Below are 24,094 nucleotides of genomic sequence, written 5' to 3'. Positions count from 1 at the left end.
TAGTTTACATATGTTTAACTCTTTTATTTCTCGTAACAATCCTAAGAAGCAGGAACTACTACTACCTATATTTTACCGTTAAAGAAATTAAGGCACAGAGAGGTTACCGAATTTTTGCCCAAGGTCACACAGCAAGCGAGGGAGGCAAGGGGCAACGAAGGAATCGCAGATAGGATACGAAGATAGGAAATTTGCCAGCAGTGTCCTCTGCAAGGTGGGACGAAAGTACTGTAAGTCTCCCTGCACCATAAACCACCACTGGGAGGAGAACCTACACACACGCACGCACAGACACACACAGACACACACACACACACACTCTCCGAGAAGCCGGCTCTCCGAGCCCTCCCCCCGTCCGACGTCCATTTCTCTGCGCTCCTGCCCACCCTTTGGTACAAATGAAGTGTGCTCCCCCGGGCTCCTGTGACACACTCGAAGCTATCTAAAAGTCACGGACAAACTCCCAAGGGTGACCAGGCACGGTGACCGGCCCCCGGGGAACCCAAGGTCAACTGGACACACCTCCATCCTCAGGGAACTTGCAGCGAAGGAGACAAGCAATGCCGGCGCAGCATGAGACAGGGGAGGGCAAAAGGGCAGCACCAGGCTCCCCTCCTCGATCAACGCCTAACTGAGCACATCTGGCCGTTGGAGCCCCGCTGGATCCTGCAGGTCGCAGCGGTCCTCCCTCTCCCTCGAGGGCTGTCTCCAGGCGCCGCCTGCCGCCCAGACGCAGCCCCGCGCGGCTGCCGGGCAGCACCCGGCACCCAGCCGGTCTCCCCAGCGCAAAAACACCGCCCTCCTCCTGGGAGGCCCCCGCCGGGTGAGCGGATCACACAGCAGTTTCTAACTCCTCGCTTAACACTGAAATTAGATATTTAAATGCCTATGACACCACACTTCCACAGGCTAGCCCCCAAAAAATAGTTAAAAAGATGCTCAAAACAAAACGTCAAAAACCCAAACATAAGAAACTACCCGAGAGAAAGTAAAGTCCCGAACAACCAAGTTTTTAAAGCAGAAAACGAAAAAGGATCCTCGAAGTTCACGTCAGACGGGTGATGTGCCGACGTCGTAACAATGTTTGTGGGAGGCACATCTCACACAGACGCGTGAACACCCAATCATCATGCTTATGAACTACAAAAGGATCGAACGCGTTCGCCTGACAAGGAGCCCTGAGTATGGTCCACTGACTTTGCAGAAAGGGTGACAGATGTAGTCCATATATATCCCGTCTTGACATATAAGATCCTGTACGTTTTTAAAAATATCACCAATATTCCGTGATTTCTCTTTTTTGCTACCTTAATAAGTGAAAACAGAAGCAAAATTAGCGGGGAGATGATAATCTATGCAAATTTATCTTCTTAGCTCCACCTTTTTTGACCCCGGATCTCTATTGCTTTACGACAGTAGGTCGTGAAATGACGAAGCGTTGTTGCAGTATTGGCGGAAGCTAGCGGTGTGCTTTGCGGCAACGACGTCAGCGAGATCCGGAAGCTGTTAGGCGCAGACTGTGCGGGAAGGGCTGCAGGTTCTGGTGTCTGTGCTCGTCTCTTGCCTTAGGGGTTTATTTCTTAAACTCTTTGGTTTTTTTTTTTTTTTTTTTTTTTTTTTTGAGGCTTCAGAACGGCAAGAGTAATTTCTCCACTTCGCTGCTTGGAGTCTGAGATTCTGTTACTCCCAGAGAGGCCCCTCTCCCGCATGTTTTGCTTTACACATACTTCACTCTTATGCTGGTGAGGCTTGCCCGCCTTCCTCTAAGACGTCCCGCCGTCTTATTTGGTTTTAGTTCTGCTCTTGGGGAGAATTCCACCCTCCGGCTGATCTTTCCTTCCCTCCTTAGCTTATCCCCGCCCGTCTCCATCCCCGTCCTCTGGGAGAGACCAGCCCATCACCGCCGCGGACCGAGAAATGGAGCATGACAACCCGCGGGAGTCCCCATCAAAGGAGGGCTCTTCCTTGCCTGGAGAGTGGCCTTCCTCCGACCTCGAACAGGCCTTGTCTCAGATTTTGCACCGTCTTTCCGGCCAAGAGTCCCGACGGGGCAAGGCGAAAAATGCAGCTCTTCAGGACCTCAGTGCTCTGATAGATGCCACAGAGGGTGATAAACTATTTGAGGGGACTGGGACATCACTCCGCGGAATGCCCGAGATGCTGGGGCAGGTGGCAAAAGCCCTGGAGAAGTATGCAGCCCCGCCCAAGGAGCAGGGAGATAGAAGTGATGGTCACTCTGAAGTGGCCGAGAAGGCGGCAGCAGTTGGGTTACTGTTTCTTAAGCTATTGAGGAAAGTTGAAGCTGCCAAGAATTCCTTGGTTTGCCCTGCGTGGAAGACAAGCCTACGTCACTTGTCAGGACCCATCTATATTTTTGCCGTCACGCACAGTTTGGAGCAAGCGTGGACCAGCCCAAGATCTCAGGACGTTGCTGGAGAGGTGCTCGCCTTACTGCTTCACGTTACTGAGTGTGGTTCTGTGGCGGGATTCCTCCGCGGAGATAATGAAGATGAGAAGGGGAGATTCTCTGTGATATTGGGGCTTCTCAAGCCCGATTTGAATAAGTGAGTTCTCCTGCGGAAAGGGCCACCGGCTTGAGCTTCAGTCTAATGTTTTAGAATGTGAGAGCTCAAAGGAACCTTAGTTTCTTTGTCAGTAAGGTAAAGGTGTTGTAATAGCTGATTTCTTAAGGCCCAGAAAGGTTGTGATTTGCTATAAATGACATAACTAGATAGTGGCAAACTCGACATTAGAACCCGAGTCTTCAGGCTCCGTTTTCTAGTGCTATTTCCAGTCTTCATGACAATTGCCCTGGAAATTGGAAGTTCTGTCCCGTTTATTTAGACTTAACTTTCTTAAATTAGGTGGGGATGGGGATTTGGAGAGAATTTAAACTTATGGTTTGAATTTAAATTTAGGGATCTTGAAACTCAGCGCTAGTTATTAGACAGGGATAGTTATTAGATATGGAAGCAATGTTTGGAATGGAAAAATAACAGCCCTTTAGATTGCTATCAGCTAAAGTATTTTCTGTGAGTTTCCACTTGCTACTTTGTATGTTAGTATTTGTAACACTGGAGTGATGAGAAAATGCGTGTGTAGCTGTCATTTTACCAGGAACTTGGAGTTTAAAGGCTTAGTTTTGAGGCAGTCTGGTGCTTCTTGTTATTGCTTCTGAGCAGGACCAGGTCGGACAGCCTCTCTGAACCTCAGTTTCATTATTTGTAATATAAAGATATTACCTATTACACAACTAATTTTGAAGATTAGTTGAGTAATGTATGTAAACTCACGTTTTAAGCTATAAATTGCTCTTCAAATATTGACTCATTTGCTCTCTTATAATAATAATAATATTGAAGACGTTTCTTTACTCATCTCTCCTTCCTCAACACATCTTCACAGTAACCACCACCATCACCACAGATCCTTTACATAGCTATGCTTAGAAATGGCTACTTCTCATTGGATGAGCTTTAGACCTAGAGCCCTGGTGATTGTTAAATGCGTTTAGTGTAAGTTCTGTTAATTATTTTGATTTAAATCCTAAAATATATGTTATAACATCGAGTTATCTTATGTGGGATGTATTTTTTTCAAGGACGAGAAAATTCTCTGTTTAGCTTGAACTGGTTAATTCTCTTTGCGAGTTAACACCACGGCACTTTACTTAGTGTGGTTTCACATTTCCACTTAGGGAATCCTGGAAAAATAACCCTGCCACCAAACATGTTTTCTCGTGGACTCTGCAGCAGGTCACTCGACCCTGGCTGAACCAGCATCTGGAGAGGATACTTCCCCCATCATTGCTCATGTCCGATGACTACCGAACTGAGAACAAAGTCCTGGGTGTACGCTGCCTCCATCACATTGTGCTTAACGTGGTGAGCAGCCTCTGCTCTCTGTCATCTGTATTGATGGGACAAACTGAGTCTTCATGGCCGTTGTCATTCATGATTTCACTATTTTATTGTTGCCTATGTTTATATCTTTTATTAACTGGCTTTCTGTTAATGCTGTTGTGTAACTAAATTCACTTATTTATGTTTTTTTTCTTTATATTTGCCCTCTGCCGACCTGGTAGAGGTTGTATCTCACAGGTAATATATATGAGAAACATGGGCCATGATCACGCACATAAGGCATGCACCATTGTCAAGTTGAATAACTAGACCTTGAGTAATTAACAGTTGACTTTCAAGGAACAAAAAAATCAGAAACTGAAAGGGATTATACCCAAATGTGCAAGCTATTACTCAAGGAAACTTTTTTTTTTTAAACTGTGTATTATGGAGCTTTTAAAATATACATGGAAGTAGAGAGAGTGGTGTAATGAATCCTATGTACCCATAATTCAGTTTCACAAATTAATCAACATTTTGCCAACTTCGGGAAACTTTTGTTTTAATTGGGTATTTTATCTATTGCAGCCGGCTGCTGATTTGCTTCAGTATAACAGGGCCCAGGTCCTATACCATGCCCTTTTCAACCACCTGTACACACCGGAGCACCACCTCATCCAGGTAATTGTCACATTTGTTCATAACTGTGAGTCTGAGTTCTCAAATTTGAGTGGAAGGTGGCATTATGTGAATAAGAATAGTTGAGAGACATTTTCCTCTCTTGGAAAGTGAGGATGACAACTAAAAGCCCTTGCCTAGTTAAAACTATGGAGGTGGCAAGTGTCTAGTGAAGACATCTCAGTACTAAGCAGGCATCCACATTCCTGAGTCTCCACAGAAAAGCCAGTGTTATGTCCTCATCTGGGTCAGTTATATATCACTTGGAGGCAGCTTTATGTCTGAAAAAGTTGTACTTTTATTAATTTAAGTGTCCTTCTTTCTGTGCTGCATTTATGTCAACATACACACTTGAAACTCCTTATGTGTTGGATACTTTAGTGTCATTTATTCTTTCATCCAGTAGACACTGAGTACCTACTGTGTGCCAGTAGCTGTTGTAGGTTCCAAGAGTGAATGAATCAGACAGGGTTTCTGGCTTTAAGAAACCCTTAGGAGAGACATTTATGTAAATATGTATACTATATATGTAAATATAGTATAGAGTGATAACATCTATTAAAAGAGGTTTGTGTGAAGTGCAGTGGGTGTCCAGCAATAGGCAACTAACCAGGTTTGGTGGTGTTGGGGTGGTTTTAGGAGGATTTGGGAAGGAGGTGATATTTGCTTATGAAGGATGAATAGGAGTTTCTTGGGAGGGGAAAGAACATTCTGAAGACAGAGAAACAAGTTATATAAAATCAGAGATAGAAATAACTTTGTTTCTTATTTTATGCCTACCTTTCCTCCCCCTACCTCACCCTGCCACCTTTCTTTTTTAAAGATTGAGTTTTGAAAATCCAGTTACTAACAGCCAAAAAGGTTAGGGTTCTTGAGATGGTGATTTAAAAAAAACCAAAAAACTAAGAGAAAAACCAAAGATCCCAGGAGAGCTAAAACAGATTGGCTAGACACTGAAACTTCAGATAGGGTGGTCAAATTGGATACAAATTAGGACCGTCTTAGATTCTATTTGGGAGTGCTTTTAGTGTAAGTACATGTGAATATCATTTAGACTTAGTAATTTAGTGACAACAGACTTAAGACTCCTAAAATTTGAGTTACAGGTTTAGCTTTCCTATTCTTCCCATTTTATAGATTAGCAAAAAACAGTTCTGAGGAGAAAGTATTAACTTATTTGAGATTGTCAGATGGAGATAAAGAATGTAACAAAAGTTTGAAAGTATAAAGTAATATACACTTAATATGTATTATTATGAGTATCTTTTAGAATTCTGTGACATGGACCCCAAGGATAGGTTAACGAAGTTGCTAGAAAATCAGTGTGTGTTGTGAGTACAAATGGATGAACTACAGTTCCTTTCCATTACTCCCTCCTAGGCCGTGCTGCTATGTCTGTTGGATTTATTCCCCGTCCTGGAGAAAGCCCTGCACTGGAAGGGAGATGCAGCCCGACCCACCACACACTGCGATGAGGTCCTGCAGCTGATCCTGACCCACATGGAGCCAGAGCACCGCCTTCTCTTACGCAGGACCTATGCGAGGAACCTGCCAGCCTTCGTGAAGAGGCGAGTTCCTGGGCTGCTGGTCTGGCTGTAGTCCTCAACTTCATCTCTTTGGCATTACATTTTCTCTTTCGTTTTTAGGTTGGGGATCCTAACTGTCCGGCACTTGAAGAGGCTGGAGCGAGTCATCATTGGTTATCTGGAGGTTTATGACGGACCAGAGGAGGAGGCTAGATTGAAGATATTGGAAACCCTAAAACTTCTCATGCAGTATACATGGCCCAGGTATACCACCCAAGCAGACAGGTGTGCTAAGACGGGCAAAACTCAAGCCAATTTTCTCTTCAGAACTTGCCCAGATGTACCTTCAGTACAAATTAAGGACATGCCATATATTTGAAAAACTTCCATTTTTACACAGCTATTGGATTTTTTTTTTTTCTTTTTGTGAGGAAGATCAGCCCTGAGCTAACATCCATGCTAATCATCCTCTTTTTGCTGAGAAAGACTGGCTCTGAGCTAACATCTATTGTCAGTCCTCCTCCTTTTTTTTCCCCAAAGCCACAGTAGATAGTTGTATGTCACAGTTGCACATCCTTCTAGTTGCTGTATGTGGGACATGGCCTCAGCATGGCCGGAGAAGCGGTGCCTCAGTGCGCGCCCGGGATCCGAACCCAGGCCGCCAGCAGCGGAGCGCGTGCACTTAACCGTTAAGCCACGGGGCCAGCCCAGCTATTGGATTTTGAACTGAGAAAGTGGCATTAAAAAGATGAGATATACCCGTAGTTACTTCAGGTGTACATCCCTCTACATTTATAATGCATATTAGCATTTTAAAGGCCATTTAAAAGTGCTACCATAGACATGCTTCACTTTGTTCACCCCAGTGCTTCTTAAATCTGAGAATGGAGTACTTCATAGCACATTATGGAACATCTGCAGAGCAGTGGTCAGAATACTGATTTAGGATATGATTGCTTAGAAAGCATTCCAACTCTGGCTTGAAGTAGGTGTCAGGAACAATAACCTGGAACCCAAACTTATTGAGTCAGCACGAGGCTTTCTTGCATGAAATAACGAAGTTGAATTCAGCTAGAGTCCAGTACAACAACAACATTATATACAGATGGTTCCTGACTATGTTTCGACTTAACGATTTTTTGACTTTACAATGGTGCAAAAGCTATGCACATTCAGTAGAAACTGTACTTCAAATTTTGAATTTTGATCTTTTCCTGGGCTAGCGATATGCAGTACAACCCTCTCTCGTGATGCTGGGCAGCGGCAGCGAGTGCAGCTCCTAGTCAGTCCTTTGATCATGAGGGTGAACAACCTATACGCTTACAACCATTCTGTACCCAACCATTGTTTTTCACTATCAATACAGAAGTCAATAAATTACATGAGGTATTCAACACTTTATTATAACTAGGCTTTGTGTTAGATGATTTTGTCCGACTGTAGGCTAATGTAAGTGTCCTGAGCTCATTTAAGGTAGGCTAGGCTAAGCTATGTTTGGTAGGATAGGTGTATTAAATGCAGTTTCGACTTAATGATATTTTCAATTCAATGGGTTTATCAAGACGTAACTCCATTCTGAGTCGAGGAAGATTTGTCTATCTGTTCTGAACCATATTCTCTCATTTCCTTATAATGTACCTGATACTCTTTCCCTTAGTCACATTTGTAACTAGGTTGCATTTATTGACTTACTGTCTTTCTCCCCTACTGAACCATATGCTCCAGGAGGATGAAGACCACTTGAGTATACTGAGAATACCAAAGCTTACTCAGTACCTGGTATTAAGTACACAAATATTAGAAAAATGAATGGACTGCAATAGAATGAATAGATGGGTGAAAGAAATTGATTCAAATTAATACTGTCAGGCCTTTAAAGAGCAGAGACAAAGATTCCAAGTAGAAGAGATCAGTGAACAAATGTAGGGAGGTTAGAAAATGAATATCATGTATGGAGGAAGTGGGGGCTGGGGAGTGGGAAACAGCCGATTAGATGCTGAATGAGGACAGGTGGAGGGCTTAGTGGCACACACGTTATAGGAAACTGCTTAATATCTTTTAGATCAAGATAAAGGATGACAGCTTTTCCCAGTCACATTTCTGTGACATTTCTGTCCAGAAATGTGGTTTACTGTGCATATTTTCACATTACAAGTTAAATTATTTTTCAGCGTCCATTCAGGATTTTTATTTATTTTTTATTGTGGTTAAAAAAATACATAAAATTTACCGTTTTAAAGTGTACAGTTCTGTCGCATTAAGTACATTTACAATTTTGTGCAACCATCACCACTATCCATTTCCAGAACTTTTTCATCCTGATAAAAACTTTTAGAAAGACTAAGTAGCATAGGCTGGGCTTAACTGATGGTAATCTAGGATCTGGAATTCAAATGACAGAAAGTTCAAATTTACATTTAAGTCCCAGAAGCCGAGCTTATTTCCCTCACTCTATTTTTAACTTCCAGGCCTAAGACTGCATAGAAGTTAAAGGAGTATGGGCCATCTCCTGTTCTCTGGCCGAAAATATAGACCCCTGGTAAGGGAAGGTCCCAGTTCTCCTTTTTCAGGGGAGACTATTTCCTTACAATAGGACCAAGCTTCTGGAGGGAAGCAAGGTATTCTTGGGGAGGCCAGTGTTTGTGTATATGGGCAGTCTGTTCTAGAAAAAAGTAGAGGGCTTGAAGTTAAGAAATCTGGAGTCTGGTCTCTAGTTCTGCTTTCAGCTCTGTGGTCTTCAGTTCCTTCATTTATGAAATGAAGACTTTTATACTAGATGGCCTTTGAAGTCTCTTTCAGTCTTAATATCCTGATTTCGAGTTTAAACATAGTTTTCCTTTTTGATTCCAGAGTTTCCTGTAGACTTGTGGTCTTACTGAAGGCTCTCTTGAAACTGATATGTGATGTAGCAAGGGATCGAAGCCTCACACCTGAGCCTGTTAAGAGTGCCTTGTTAGAGGAGGCCACGGACTGCCTGATTCTCCTGGACCACTGCTCTCAAGGACAGGTGAAGGTAAGGGACAGTCTGCAGCTTGGTTCCAGTTAGGTCTCGTTATCTTTAGGTAATTCTTATGATTGATTATAATTTAGTATTTACGTGCCTGACCAAGTCTGTAAATGAACATGGAAGGTTCAGGTCTCCACCCCTGAGCCCTCTAGGCTTCAAGAGTTTGATCAATACCTTATTATTCCTTTAAAGCTAGTCAGAACTGTTTAGACCAAAAGACAAGAAGTTCAGCAGATGTTTCTGGGGATGAGATAGAGAATGGGCAAAAGGATCATGATGAAGAGTTCGTAAAATTTAAATTCTGTACTAGTCATCTGAATCAAAAAAAAAGATGAAATAATGGGCTATAAGCCACCAAGGAGTAATAATATAGGTAGATTAATTCAGATACCAGAAATGGTTCCAGTTTTTCAGGGGCAACTATGTTTTTCCATATTTTCATTTGTCCACATGGGAACTCTTCCTGTGGTCTCATATTCCATGAAAGTTAACTTCTCAAAACCATGGCATATAAGAGCTATGTGTGTATTTATATATATTTAATAAACTATTGCCTCATTTCTTACCCCACTGAGAAATATTCAATTGAACGTTATAAAGCAGCATGAAAAGAAATTTATATCCTAAAAATATTTAGAGATAGTATAATTTGTTGTTTTATTTATTCAGATTATTTCATCTTGGCTCTTTAATCTCACGCAGTTTTCAAGCCCTGGATCTAATCTAATTCACCTTGGCTCCTATTAAGCTGCTGCTTCATGAGCCAGCAGGACATTTCCAGGCATGGCAACAGTTTTTAAAGTTACACCTATTTTGTGAGCTGTCCCCTACTGTCATCCATTCTTTCCTTCTTTGAGTATGGTACAAGAAAGAAGAACCAAGGTAAAAGGAAAAAAAAATAGCAAAAAAAAAATCAAAGCCTGTTTGGTTTCATGTTTCAGGGTCTCCTGGCCAGAATCCTCCACAGCTGTGAAGACAGTAAGCTGGTGAACTGTATCAGAAAAGTGCAGCAGGTTTCTGAAGGCGCTCCCTGCGATGGAACTTAAGATTTGTGCTGTTTTCCTAAAGAAGAAATGATTTTCTTTCTAGTCCAACTGTATAAATGGAATTATTTAAGGAAAAAAGGTATTTTTACATTGAACACTATAACTTAGATCTTCTTTGTCTTTTTTTCCTTTTACTCCCATAGAAGTAGGGAAAGGAAAACAAGAAAAAATTGAAGTCTAGATATTTCTAAATAAAGTTTGGTGGGGGGACGTGGGAAGGACACCAGGGAAAGAGGGGCAGGTAGCATTTAAAATTTTAAAATATTTACACCCATAAACTCATCTGTTAAGCTTCTTGGGCTCAAGCTGTTACTTCAATACATATGCCAATGCTATAAAAATACTCTGTTCACAATTTAAGGCTTTCCTCCACACCCTTCCAGATTTCTTGCCCACAGAAGTGGCATAAATATTAAAAACACAAATACTGTGTTAAATACAACATAAAGAGCAAAATCTAGAGGTGTGTATGTGTTTAAGATAAAGAAAGGAAGAAGTTCAGAATGTTCAGTCCTGTTCATAAATATCTGAAGGGAAATCATGTAGTTTTGGCTTTGTCCACAGGCTCTGTCTCCTGTTCATACTCTATCTCTACGTATGCTCGTTTTCTCCGCAAAGGTCCTTTCAAAGGTGTTTTGCCTTTGTGTTGGGCATCAAGGGCCTTTTCTTCTTCCTCACTGGAGGATTTATCGTCCTGATCTTCATCACTGCTGGCATCCAGTTTATCCATATCCTAATATGGGGAGGGAAAAAATAAAGCAGGAGAGAAGACACTAGATTCACTCCCCAAACTCCATTATCCTCTCAATTTAGAACAAATTAGAGAATTTATGTGCCTCTGTGTGTGTGTTCAGAAACTCTCATTATTTTGGGGGGGTTTTGGCTGAAGGCCAAAGGATAATTTTTACCCAGATCTCACCTCAAAATCACTTATGTCACTCTCATCCACCTCATCATCTTCCACAAACTCTCTTTTTCCCACCTCCTAAAACAAAACATATTGTTAGGTTCAAAACACCTAATGAATTCAGCTTAGACATCGGGTTTTCTTCTTTGATAAATAAGTACATAAATAACGTAAAGAGAATCAGAGCCTACTTATCGAGGCAATCAAAATCTACTTATTTCCAAGTTTAATACTTTTGAATTAAAAACATTTTAGGGATATCAATTCTCATACCTGATTTAAATCATTAGACGTAAAACATCTTCATTCTAATTGGTTAAAATCAGTATATAGGAAGGGATTTACAAACAAGTCTTTGTACATTCAACTAAAACTATAATTTTAAATATCAAAAAATAGTTTACTAATAGGAAAACTATACCTATGTACCTATGTGAGTGTACCATGTTGATTAAGCACCTGCTTGCTAAATCTGCCCTTTCCCTAAAAATACTATCACTCAAGTACTGCTCCTATATTAACAGTAAGATTAAACCCTTTGTAAATTTCAGTAGGTTCCTTAAGGATATATTCCATCAGCGAATGAGGAGTCTTCATTTGTCAACTTGCCGGAAAAATTTTAGAATGCCAGTAAATAAGATTAAAATTGTCAATGCATAGTTTGTTGGCTGAATGTGGAGAACAGAGCAGCCACTACTGAACCAAAATTAATCTCATGATAGAAAAAAATGACCAAAATAATTATTTTTGGTTAGGGGACAGAAAATGATATTCTGTGTCTCAATTACATAAAAATAGATCTAGTCTTAGCGATTACTGCTTGACAAACAAAAACACAAACAAGGCTTACTTCTTCTTCTTCTTCATCATCTTTTTCCTCAGCATCTGAAGAGTCACTCTCTGCCTCTTGCTGTTCCAGGGCCTTGTCGAAGGCATGAATGGGGAAGTTGTAGATGTCGCCATACTGAAGAACATGAACAGAGACTGGCTTTAACTACATTTGGATCTTACATAAAGCCCACTGTCTGATGAGTTTATTACTTTTTCCTCAGTGATTAAATGAGAATACTTAATTTGATAAGTAATATTTCTATATTGTTTTCAAGCCTAGAGCTGGCAGTGTCTTAAAAAAGCCCATTTTTGACATTTAAATAATCACTGGTTAATACCAAACAGATAACTCCTATAAAGGATGGAACCATATCTGCTTAAAATTTAGCAGTGTATAAAACCCATGCATTGGAACAAATGTAGTTTTGCGGACAAAGAGGAAATAATAAGGAAAATGTAAATTTTATTTATGTTTTCTCTGTAAGTGACACATTCTTAAGAAGAGAATAAAATTTATTTTAAAGAAACTTAAGGGGCCGGCCCGGTGGCGCAAGTGGTTAAGTGCGCGCGCTCCACTGTGGTGGCCCGGGATTCACCAGTTCGGATCCTGGGCGTGCACCGAAGCACTGCCTAGCAAGCCATGCTGTGGTGGCATCCCATAGAAAGTGGAGGAAGATGGGCACAGATGTTAGCCCAGGGCCAGTCTTCCTCAGCAAAAAAAAAAAAGGAGGCTTGGCAGTTCTTAGCACAGGGCTGATCTCCTCACAAAAAAAAAAAAACTTAAAAGACTAAGATAATAGGATCAAAACCGTATGGCTTTTATAAAGACATCTGGAATTGTTGCTTTTGGGGACAGGAGTTGTGAGTGAGGGCAGAAAGGACAAGGTCTCTCCTCCTGAGTGGAGTATCAGGGCAGCAAAAGCAAGGCAGGTGCTTGTGCCAGTGAACTAACATGAAGCAGCCAGGGGCTATGATATTTATCTTATTCCAGAAATAAAATCCAGGTGAAGATCTTTCTAGCATCTTTAAAAATACAACACATTTCCCACTATTCCACATTTCCTAGTATGATATTACCACCTAAAAAGTAACATTTGTACCCTAAAGCTCCTAGCTTTCTCACCGTATCTTGTTTCAGTCTCTCCAGCAATTCCTTCTCAATGGCGTTGTCCAACTGAGCAGCTATTAATGCCTTTTCCTACCAGAAAAAAACAGCAAACCCATTTACTTCATTAGGACTCATTTTTCAGCCTGCAGAAGTGGAAGAAGCCAACAAGTTTTTATAAGAGAGAAGATGTAATCACTTTTTTCCTCTTGCTATTACTGGGGCTTCTGCCTCTCCAACCAGATATATTTCTTCTTTTTCCCCCTCTCAAACTTTGTGAACCGTTAAATTTTAAAAATGCCTATGGTTTTATAAATAGCATTCTAAATTAAATTCTAACAAAGCCTTTGATCGATATACAAAGCAGGTAGGTCTACGTACATTTAAGTGTCTCAGAAAAGTAGCAATCCTGAAGCAGACTTAGTAAAAGCTGAGAAAAGGGAATGAAGACCTTTACTTATTTACATTTTCTAAAACCCATTAGATTCCACATGATAGATAAAAAGATAAGAGATCTCTTCCCTCAATGATCTCTCATAGGAAATGATACATGGCATCAACCTGTACCATCCACAACCAAAACAGAAAAATATAACTTCAGGGGCTGGCCCAGTGGCGTAGTGGGTAAGTTTGACCACTCTGCTTTGGCGGCCCAGGGTTTGCAGTTTCGGATCCTGGGTGCGGACCTACGCACCACTCATCAAGCCACGCTGTGGCAGCATCCCACATACAAAATAGAGGAAGATGGGCATCTTCCTCTGGCATCAGCAGATGCCAGCTGAGGGCCAATCTTCCTCATCCGGGAAAAAAAAAATCTAACTTCAATCTATGTTTCTAGCCTAAGATTGTGCAGTAATTTGACAGTGAAAATCATAGAGGATTTTAAAGTGTTACACACTGAAGCTATGTGACAATGAGGAACAGTGTGTGGGATAAATCACAATGCAGGGAGATGGGGCATGTGGATCAGTTAAAAGGCTCCTGTGATGTTCTATACTACTCTCTAACGTGGGTGCTTACACCTCAAAGGTGATCCACTGAGATGTAGGAAGAAAATATTAAAAACTCACTATTTTTTTAAAAAATTAACTGCTACTAATATTTTTTATGCATACTGACATTGGTGCCTTGACTCTGTCCATAAAGCAAATACTTATGTGCCAGATACAATGAACAAGATATCCCGAGGGAGCAATACTGCACAGAGTTCAAAAGTGGTGGTCTCACTCCTTTATTCAGATTATTACAACATATAGCTATTTGTTTGCTTGATTATATGGAGTTAGAGATGATACTGAATAGTTTGCAATAAGATAGGGAGTAGTTATACAGGTGTGCTGGTTATTTAATGGTTTAGTACTTAAAAGGGGTTGTAGAACTTAAAGAACCATGCATTTTTCACAAAAAGAGAAATGTTCCAAATTTGCCAACCTCTTCTAAGATGACAAATGGATATCAGTGGTATGTAATATAGCAGAAGTTTTAAAAAATACTCTTACTCTGTTCCTTTAAGAGAAAGGCAATATTTTAATAGTGAGGTTGAAAGAAATTGTTTTTTGAAAAAAAGAACTTGTTCTATGGATAGAACATTTTAAAAAGAAGTGATTACATCTATATGTGACATTGCTGAAAACATGTCTCATAAAAACTGCAATCACACACTTTAAAAATTTGGAAACAGAATTTTCCAACCTATTTAAAAATCTTTCAAATCTACATTTTTCAGAGGACTTCAAACTTATTTGGTAAAAATAGAAAAATTTACTTTCTTCTGAAAGGTTTGCAAGAACACCTGTTTGACAGTCAAGGAAGATGAAAACTCACTAGCCATATTCGAATAAAAACTTGTACATAACTAGTGGTGGTGAATGAAAAATGAAAAGCAAGTACTTAATGCAGACACTCAACGGTGCACTTCTCTATTTATCTCTGAGACATCTGTCACTTATGAGGGCCCTTAAAGACAAATTTATACTCAGTTAAGAACTAAATCTTCATTTCATGACATCACAAACTACTATTTATAATATATACATGTATAATAACATTTATAAATAATATATTGGGGAGTGTATGTCCAAAACTTTTTTGATGTTTGAGTGATCAAAAAAGTTTGGAGACCAATGATATAATAGATTTACGATACAGAAATCTATGTGACTAACGGGAACAAAAGCATCAAGATTATTAAGACTATTTCTTGATAGGACATGACAAATGATCAGGCAAATGTCTGTTAGTGGAAGGGAGGTAAACAAAGCAAATCCCTAGAATGACTGAAAATCTTAACTTGTCAGGAAAAGCTAATTCCTGGGTCTTGAAAAGCATAAGAAAATTCAGCTTGAGTGAGGCCCCAGTTGAGGTGGAGAGGCAGACTGCTTTCTACAACAAAGGCTAGAGTCTCCTGACTAGATTTTCCATGGAGAGCACAGTATTACCATCACCGTTCATTACTTTAGTAATAACGCTGCCCAGTTTACTTCAAAGAAACAAATGATCCTGATCAATTCCTTACCAGCAACTTCAAAATCCAAAAAACTCAATTGAGTGGCCAAATATGACCTGAACTAACATGAGGCTACTTAACAGCTTTTAAAAATTCCATCTAGTGTGAACATTCTTGTATTTCACTGCAGAACTACTGGTGTGTGTGTGATCAGAATGCTCAGACCCTGCTGAGGGTAATATATATAACATAGGCCACATATTAAAATTCTCAATTCTGAAACATTTGACCTCAAGAATTTCAGACAAGGAGTTGTGGATCTCTATTTAAGGTATTCTTTCTGTTCTCCATTACATATATCCCCAAAGCACCCATATTTTAACCTGCCCTGAAAGTCACAACCTTAAGATATGGAAAATCAGATATCTTAGGCAACTCTTATCCATTAGTGAACCATTATCCAGGGCCAGAACAGTGCAAAGACAATGGTGACTGACTCTTTCTTGTGAGCCCTGCCTACATGGCCCTACCCTCAATGAAAATAGAGAAGCTATAAATATCAGAATAAGTTACCTCTCTTCTTTTTTCCCTCCGCTCCACCTTCTTACTCAAAGGAACAAGCTTCCTCCTACAGGAAATAAAACATATCAGAAAATCCAAGTACATGTGCTATGTATTCCTTTAAAAAAGTGAGACAAAAAAATGGATTGGAATTGATTTTGTAGGGCTCAGCTCAATACAGCAAGATAATATATTTAAAATTTTCTAGAAATTTAATGCTATAAGAAGTCAGACATTCTTACATATATTTTAATGTGGCTGTTTTTGTTTTCTTTAGGCATTCTGAGACTTTGGAGGGCATTTACTATGCTAAGATTAATGCTTCAGTGAACTAAGAAAAAGGAATTTTTTGTAGGTCACAATGGAAAAACATTAGAGCCTAACACTCCTTACGAAGGTATTCAGCTAATTCTGTGGATTTCTTATCACTTTTTAAAATTAGCTTTCAATGAATCTAGAGTAAAGTTCTTACATTCTTGTTTATTCACATTTTTTAGGTCATTTTCAAATCCCTAATTTTAAGATTCTTTCAAGGGGTTATAAACAAAATTTTCTGAAGCTGATTTTCAGACAGGGGAAAATCAACTTGTACTAAACTGTTTTAAAAATCCTGGAGATGGCTGGCCCCGTGGCCGAGTGGTTCAAGTTCCACGCGCTCCGCGTCGGTGGCCTGGGCTCACTGGTTCGGATCCTGGTCGCGGACCTACACCACTTGTCACCCATGCTATGGTGGCAACCCACATACAAAATAGAGGAAGACTGGCACAGTTGTTAGCTCAGGGCAAATCTTCCTCAGCAAAAAAATAAATAAAAATCCTGGGAAATCAAAGGGCACAACTTTAATCTGAAGTAGTTTCTTCTTAGCATATCATAAGAGATTACCCAAAGTTGAATTTAATAGAAAGCATTAACAGAGGTTTCACAATGTCTCAGCTTTATAATATGATCCATGGAAAGATAGATTTAAAAATAAATAAATGAATGGTCTAAATACTTACTGTCGCTTTAGTGTAAGTTTTCGAATTCGAATTAGGTACTGGGTGATCTTGGTGAATCTCTGCTTACATTTGTGTCGAATGAAACGGGGCCAATAAATTAGATTTTCATCTATTTGCTCCAGTGCTTTCTCATAGTTTTTATGAAGCCGGACCTATCAAACAGAAAAAGGAAGCTTGAAGGGCAAGGGTAAATGATTAGGTCTTCACCGTTAACGACACCTATGGGGCCTAATGAGGATGGCTTCAAAAGTTTAATCTAGGAGAGAAGAGCATGTGGCATCTGTGCTCCTGATCAATACAACCAATGTATGGACATGTAGTTGTATGTCCCAGGTCTTACCCGTTCCCAGAGACGCCTAGGAAAAGCTGCTCGTTCTATAACCTTCATATACAAGTAGCACTGTCCTGCAGGATGAAGTAAATACCTTTAATATTATTTACAGAGAGACTGAAGAATATCCTTTTAAAAGCTGTTGACTAGTTCTCATGGAAGTTAAACCCAGGGAGTTACCTTTCTCTTCTTTGATAGTGGCATACTGACTGTTTGCCAGGGGACAGGATGACCGATTACACAGTCCAGTCAGGCTGTATTCATTTCTGCAAAAGCCCTGAGTCTTGGTTCTAGAATGGGAGGAAAAAAGCAAAACTTAGAAGATGGATTACCAAGAGGGCAACTGAAGGAATTTGTCCAAGATGCAAATCTAGACTCACCTTATTTTGAAGGAACAAAATTGCTTGTTTCCTAGTGTATCCCAGATAACCTGCAAGACAAAGGAAAAACACATTTCAATTGTTCTGACCCAACAGATGGCATATTAATCCAAAAAAATAATGCTCTAGGGGAGTGCTCTGCTTTACTGAAGAAAGGAGTCTTTGAGGAATGAGATGAGGAAGACATTCTTTGTAAAATAGTTTTTGACATGTTTTCTTTTTTTTTACAAATATTTTTCTTGTTTTTACAAATAATAGATTCTTATAGAAAAAGTAAATACAAATTAGCAATAAACAGAACCTCATTACCCAGAGATAAAATTTATTTAGCATTTTGTAAATATTTTTCAAATTTTTTCTGTGTACACTCCACCAGTATGGCTGTGTAAATTTTTAGCAAAAATGAGATCATGTTATATATATTTTTTAACTTTCCTTTTTTATTTAATATGTTCATTATCCATCATTAAAGGCTACACAGTTACTAGATTTTTGGATATACATACCATAATTTTATCTCACTGAAGACAAGGAAAATCACCTACTGCTATCCTCCACTCACCAATATGCTCTATTCATTTAGCATTTATTGTAACTCAATTTATGTAAGGCATTGACTTCCCTGAGTCCTGACACACAGGAGGCACTCAAGCATTTGTTGGCTGAAGGACGGTGTAGTCCTTAAAGAGTTTTCTCTCTCTAGTTAAGGAGAAAAATATGTAAGCAAGGCATCACAAAGCAGCATTCTAAGGGCCACAACAGAGGTGCCTAAGAGTATGAGAGCCTTTGCTGAGCTGCTTTGAGGAACTGGGAGAGGCTTTAAAGCAGTTAAAGGGAAAAACACACAGAAGTGTTAAAGAATGGAGCAGTGTTTGGGGAATTTTATAAGATATGTGTTTGTTGGGGCGGTAAGGCGGGGTGGTAGGAAGCAGGTAAGAGGAAATGAAACTGGAGAGCTCCTGCTCATTCTGGCTTGAGGCTTTAAATATCATCTCTAAGTTGATGACTCCCAAATTGTCATCTCCTGAGCACTAGACTTGTATATATATCCAGCTGCCTACTTGACACCTCCAGCTCGGATGTGTAAAAGGCTTCAGACACGTGTCCACACGGAGCTCTCTATTCCACACCTCTCAAAAGAATACCCTGTTCTTTCCCTAGTCTTCACATCTCAATAAATGAAACCACCATTGGACTATCTGTTCACATCCAAAATGCTTTGATTTCTCCTTTTTCATCCTCACTTAATCCATCACCAGGTCTTGTCGGTTATGCTGATAAAACAGATCTCAAATCATCCACTTCTTTCCATCTCCATCATTACTACCTTAGCTGAAGCTACTTTCATCCTACGCCAGTTTCCTTGCTTTCAGTCTTTCTCTCCTTCAAAAGCCTTTCACACAACTACAGAACTTGTCACAAACATAAATCAGATGTCATTTCCCATTAAAAGCCCTAAAAACACTTCCTACAAGACTCTACATGACCTTGCCCTGGCAAGCATAGCCAACTTCATTACCTTTCTGTCTTCCCTTGATTCCTCTAACACGTCACATTGGTGTCCTCTATTACATTCCTTCTCTCTTACCTCCAGATCTTCGTACTTGACTGTTCCTGCTGCCTGGATTGACTGCTTTTCCCTCAGCCCCTCAGTGCCTGGTTCATTCTCATCTTTTAGGTCTCAGCTCGAATATCTTCTATTCCGAGAAACCTTCCCTGATCAGCCCTATCTAAAATGGTCTCCCCATTACTCTGTCATTACCCCTGGTCTTTCTTTCATAGTATTACTACAAAGTGCAATTGTTTTCATTTATTTGTTCCTTTGTTTACTATCTGTCTCCCCCACCAGTGTGCTCCAGGAAAGCAGAGGTCGTTTGTCTGGCTTATTAACCACCAAATCTCCAGTCATTACCACCGTGCGCACTGTAAGCATTTCAGTATTTCTCCAGCAAATAACTAAATGAATGAATCTAAGATGCTTCCGAAAGTATGACCTGGGCAGAGAGTAGAGCAAATGTAAAGAAAAACCTAACAGAAAAAGCAGACCGAAAAGTAACGTGCAGATGGAGGAAAAGGATCCTTAACTGGACGTCTAAACTTCGCCGTTCCGACCCCCGCCCCTCCACCGCCCGAGTCCCCAAGGACCCATACGAAGGTCCCTCACAGCTAGGCACCGAGGACTGGACACGCCGACCCTGCGGACTGAGGTGGGGGTGGTCTGGCTCCTCAGCCCCGCCGGGGCAGCGGGCTGGAGGTCCCGGGTAGACACGTGAGAGCCCCGCAGCCGGGGTTCTGGAAGCCTCGCTTCCGGAGCGACACGAGGAAATGGCCAGCTGCGTATGCGGCTTCTGAGTCGCCTAAAGCGGGCGAGGCACCCTGCGTAGACCCCGGGTGGCAGAGCAAGAGGAGACTCACATCATCTGACTGCATGTCGCCGGCGGTTCAGCGTGCACACCCTTGACAGATCAGGAGAGCAGCCACGCTTCTTCCGGCGAATCACTTCCGGAAAGCCTAGCCTCACCTATCGCGAGAGTTCTGATTTCTCGGACCTGCACAGCGCCCCCTGGCGGTCTGACTTCCGCGCGCGCCTCCGCGTTTGTGGCACGTCCCGAGTGTCACCGAGCGCTCACGCCGCCTTCGGCTTGTCGCCGGGCTCACCCTGGACTGTAAACCCGGCTAATGGCCCGGTGCAGCCCCGCGCAGGAGTCGGCCGGATCCTGGAGCGCGGAGGCCGAGGACGCCGGGCGAAACCGTGTCCACCGCGCGGCTCGTGACGGCCGCTGAGTGTTGGCGGCGTGTCCCGCCCGCCGGCCCCGTCTCTGCCCCCGGGGCGCTCGGCGCGGGCGCGGCTCGTCCTCCCTCGCCCGGCCTGTGGCGCTCAGACGCGGCCCTCGCTGACCTGAGACCCCGCTGCCGCGCCTGCCGCTCCCTCACTCACTCCCCGCCCCCCAGGCACTCTTGTTTGGCGCAGCATTGGGTCCTGACTTTTGAAATTTATAAATCAGACACTATTTCAAAAAATTTTTTGAAAGAATAACAACTTTTTCCTGCTTTTCATTTTGACGGGGGAAAAAGGAAAAACCTATGCTAGCTCATACCGTTTTTCAAAAGAAAGGTCTTTTAATACTAAAAGAGTAGGAAAGGCACGATCTCAGAATAAGGATGGGCTCTTAATTTGTATATCACATTATAAAATAATTCAGTGTCATAAATAATGCAATTTCGCTGCATGCAGGTGAAAACTATGAATTAGAACCACCCTGTTGGAAAGCACTGATTTAGCACTGGTTTTTGGAGCCAAACAGGTTATAAAAAACAACTGCTGTTTGCTAAATATCTTTTTTTTTTAAGTGACTTTTTTTAAAGTGCCCTTTTTTGGGGGGCAAGTCACTTAACCTTTATCAAACTGCTTCCCATTTGAAAAATGCAGGTATGTGAGGGCTAGAGGTATGTCAAACGCATAGTTTACATTGCTTCATAAAAAATAGTGATTATTCTCACTAGCCTACTGCCCTATGCAAGACTGGTTTAGAGACCTAGACGAAAGTCATATTATACATACACATGCCCTTTTATGTTAGTAAAATCAAGTTTAAAACAATGGGGAAGAAATCAAAAGCTAGACAATACTCACCACACTCCCCGAATTGTTTTAAGGAGGCAAAGTGGTGTATTTTTTGTTTGATTTAGTATAACACTGCTTCCCTGCTCACTACCAACAGTTGAGTCCTGTGAATAATCTTTTTTTTAATTGAGATATAATTGACATATTAGTTTTAGGAGTACAACATAGCGATTCAATATTTGTATATATTGTAAAAGGATCACCACAATAAATCTAGTTCACATCTGTCACCATACATAGTTACAATTGTTTTTCTTTTTTTTTTTTTTTTTTGTGAGGAGATCAGCCCTGTGCTAACATCTGCCAATCCTCCTCTTTTTTTTGCTGAGGAAGACGGCCCTGGGCTAACATCTGTGCCCATCTTCCTCCACTTTATATGGGACGCCGCCACAGCATGGCTTGCCAAGCAGTGCGTCGGTGCGCGCCCGGGATCCGAACCAGCGAACCCAGGGCCACCGCAGCGGAGCGCACACACTTAACCGCTTGCGCCACCGGGCCGGCCCCACAATTGTTTTTCTTTTGATGAGAACTTTTATCTATTCTCTTACTAACTGTTAAATATGCGACACAGTATTATTAACTGAGTCACCATGCTGTACATTACATCCCCCTGACTTTATTTATTTTATAACTGGAAGTTTGTACCTTTTGACCCCCCCTTCACTGATTTTATCCCCCATCCACCCATTTCATGCCCCTAATCCTTCCCAACCCTGGCAACCACCAATCTGTTCTGTGTATCTATTAGCTAGTTTTTTTTTTTTTTAAGTTCAACATATAAGTGAGATCATACAATATTTGTCTTTTTCTGTCTGACTTATTTCACTTAGCATAATGCCCTCAAGGTCCATTCATGTTGTCGCAAATGGCAAGATTTCATTCTTTTTATATGGCTGAATAATATTCTATTGTGTGTAGATAGATAGATAGATAGATAGATGAGATAGATAGATATACCACATTTTCCTTATCCACTGAGGGACACTTAGGTTGTTTTTGTATCTTGGCTATTGCAAATAATGCTGCAATGAACATGAGGGTGCATATATTTTTTCGAGTTTGTGTTTTTGTTTTCTTCAGATAAATACCCAGAAGTGGAATTACTGGGTCATATGATAGTTCTATTTTTAATTTTTTGAGGAACCTCAATATTGTTTTCCACAGTGGTTGCATCAATTTACATTCCCATCAATAGTGTGCACGAGGGTTCCCTTTTCTCCACATTCTTGCCAAAACTTATTATTTCTTGTCTTTTTAATAATAGTCATTCTAGTAGGTGTGAAGTGATATCTCATGTGGGTTTCTTTTTTTACAACAAAGCAAGCATTTATTATTATAATACTAAATTTTTTTTTTGAGCAAGATGGGCCCTGCGCTAAGATCTGTTGCCCGTCTTCCTCTTTTTATTTTTCTTTTTTCTCTCCAATGCCCCAGTACCTAGTTGTGTATCACAGTTGCAGGGTTGTAGCTCGTCTATATGGGACGCCGCCTCAGCATGGCTTGATGAGCAGTGAGTAGACCCACACCAGCTAACCCTGGGCTGCCGAAGTGGAGCGCGCGAACTTAACTGCTAGGCCGCCGGGCCAGCCCCGCCTGTGGTTTTGATTTGCATTTCTCTGATGATAGCGATGTTGAGCATCTTTTCATGTACGTATTGGCCATCTTGTACGTCTTCTTTGGAAAAACGTCTTCAGATCTGCCTTTTTTTGTTGTTGTTGATGATGTCTTACTGTTTATAACATTGTGAACATTTAGTTGTACGTTATTGTCAGTCACCATATAAATGCATCCCTTCACCCCTTGGGCCCACCTCCCAAACCCCTTCCCCCTGGCTACCACCAAACTGTTCTCTCTGTCCGTGTGTAAGTTTATCTTCCACATATGCGTGAAATCATGCGATGTTTGTCTTTCTCTGTCTGAGATCTGCCCATTTTTTAATCGGATTGTTTGTTTTTTTCTGTGAGTTGTATGAGTTCTTTATTTATATTTTATATATATAATATAATTATATATTTTATATATAATTATATATAGAATATATTATAATATAATATAATTATATTATTATAACATAATATAATATTTAATATAAAGTATATAATTCACTATATATATTTATATATGTTCATATTTTGGATATTAACCCCTTATCAGATATATGATTTGAAAATATTTTCTCCCATTCAGTATGCTGCCTTTTCATTTTGCTGATGGTTTCCTTTGCTATGCAGAAGCTTTTTAGTTTGATGTAGTCCCACTTGTTTATTTTTGCTTTTGTTGCCTTTGCTTTTGATGCCAGATCCAAATAAGTCATTGCCAAGACCGATGTCAAGGAGCTTACTGCCTATGTTTTCTTCTAGCAGTTTTATGGTTTCAGGTCTTACAGTCAAGTCTTTAATCCATTTTGAGTTAATTTTTGTGTAAGGTGTAAGATAGGGATCTAGTTTCATTCTTTGGCACGTGGGGCTGGCCCGGTGGTGCAGCGGTTAAGTGCGCGTGCTCCGCTTCAGTGGCCCACGGTTCTCAGGTTCGGATCCCAGGCACACACTGTCGCACTGCTGTCAAGCCATGCTGTGGTGGCATCCCATCTAGAGTAGAGGAAGATGGGTGTGGATATTAGCCCAGGGCCCATCTTCTTCAGCAAAAAAAAGAAAGAAAGAAAGAAAAGAAAAAAAGAGGAGGATTGGCATTGAATGTTAGCTCAGGGCTGATATTCCTCGCAAAGGAAAAGAAAATTAAGAACTCAGTGCAGACCTTAAGGACCCATTCTTTTGCATGTGACTGTCCAGTTTTCCCAACACCATTTATTGA

General features: G+C 40.8%; 2 protein-coding genes and 1 non-coding gene across 3 annotated transcripts; 1 reads left to right on the top strand and 2 right to left on the bottom strand.

Moving 5' to 3' along the window:
- Positions 1–1,048: 1,048 nt before the first annotated feature.
- On the bottom strand, positions 1,049–1,152 carry LOC147913350 (small nucleolar RNA U13). The gene has a single exon (XR_015548890.1). It is a non-coding gene; the product is annotated as a small nucleolar RNA U13 (small nucleolar RNA).
- Positions 1,153–1,515: 363 nt separating this feature from the next.
- TTI2 (TELO2 interacting protein 2) lies at positions 1,516–10,142 on the top strand. Its single transcript, XM_004428843.3, has 7 exons — positions 1,516–2,564; positions 3,698–3,884; positions 4,431–4,523; positions 5,901–6,088; positions 6,167–6,310; positions 8,897–9,059; positions 9,995–10,142. Exons 1-7 carry the CDS (start codon positions 1,918–1,920, stop codon positions 10,097–10,099), a joined length of 1,527 nt encoding a protein of 508 aa, XP_004428900.1. The 5' UTR covers positions 1,516–1,917; the 3' UTR covers positions 10,100–10,142.
- On the bottom strand, positions 8,224–20,171 carry MAK16 (MAK16 homolog). Its single transcript, XM_004428842.3, has 10 exons — positions 20,074–20,171; positions 17,659–17,708; positions 17,459–17,568; positions 17,288–17,352; positions 16,948–17,099; positions 15,962–16,016; positions 12,961–13,035; positions 11,857–11,970; positions 11,019–11,084; positions 8,224–10,832 (listed from the first exon to the last, which is right to left on the bottom strand). The coding sequence occupies exons 1-10, from the start codon at positions 20,086–20,088 to the stop codon at positions 10,638–10,640; spliced, it is 897 nt and encodes a 298-aa protein (XP_004428899.1). The 5' UTR covers positions 20,089–20,171; the 3' UTR covers positions 8,224–10,637.
- Positions 20,172–24,094: the final 3,923 nt, after the last annotated feature.

This window comes from Ceratotherium simum, chromosome 28 (genome assembly GCF_057802395.1).
Source record: "Ceratotherium simum simum isolate JZ-2026a chromosome 28, ASM5780239v1, whole genome shotgun sequence".
Taxonomy (NCBI): Eukaryota; Metazoa; Chordata; class Mammalia; order Perissodactyla; family Rhinocerotidae; genus Ceratotherium; species Ceratotherium simum.
Note: the sequence above shows the minus strand (reverse complement) of the source record. Positions and strands in the feature narration are given on the sequence as shown.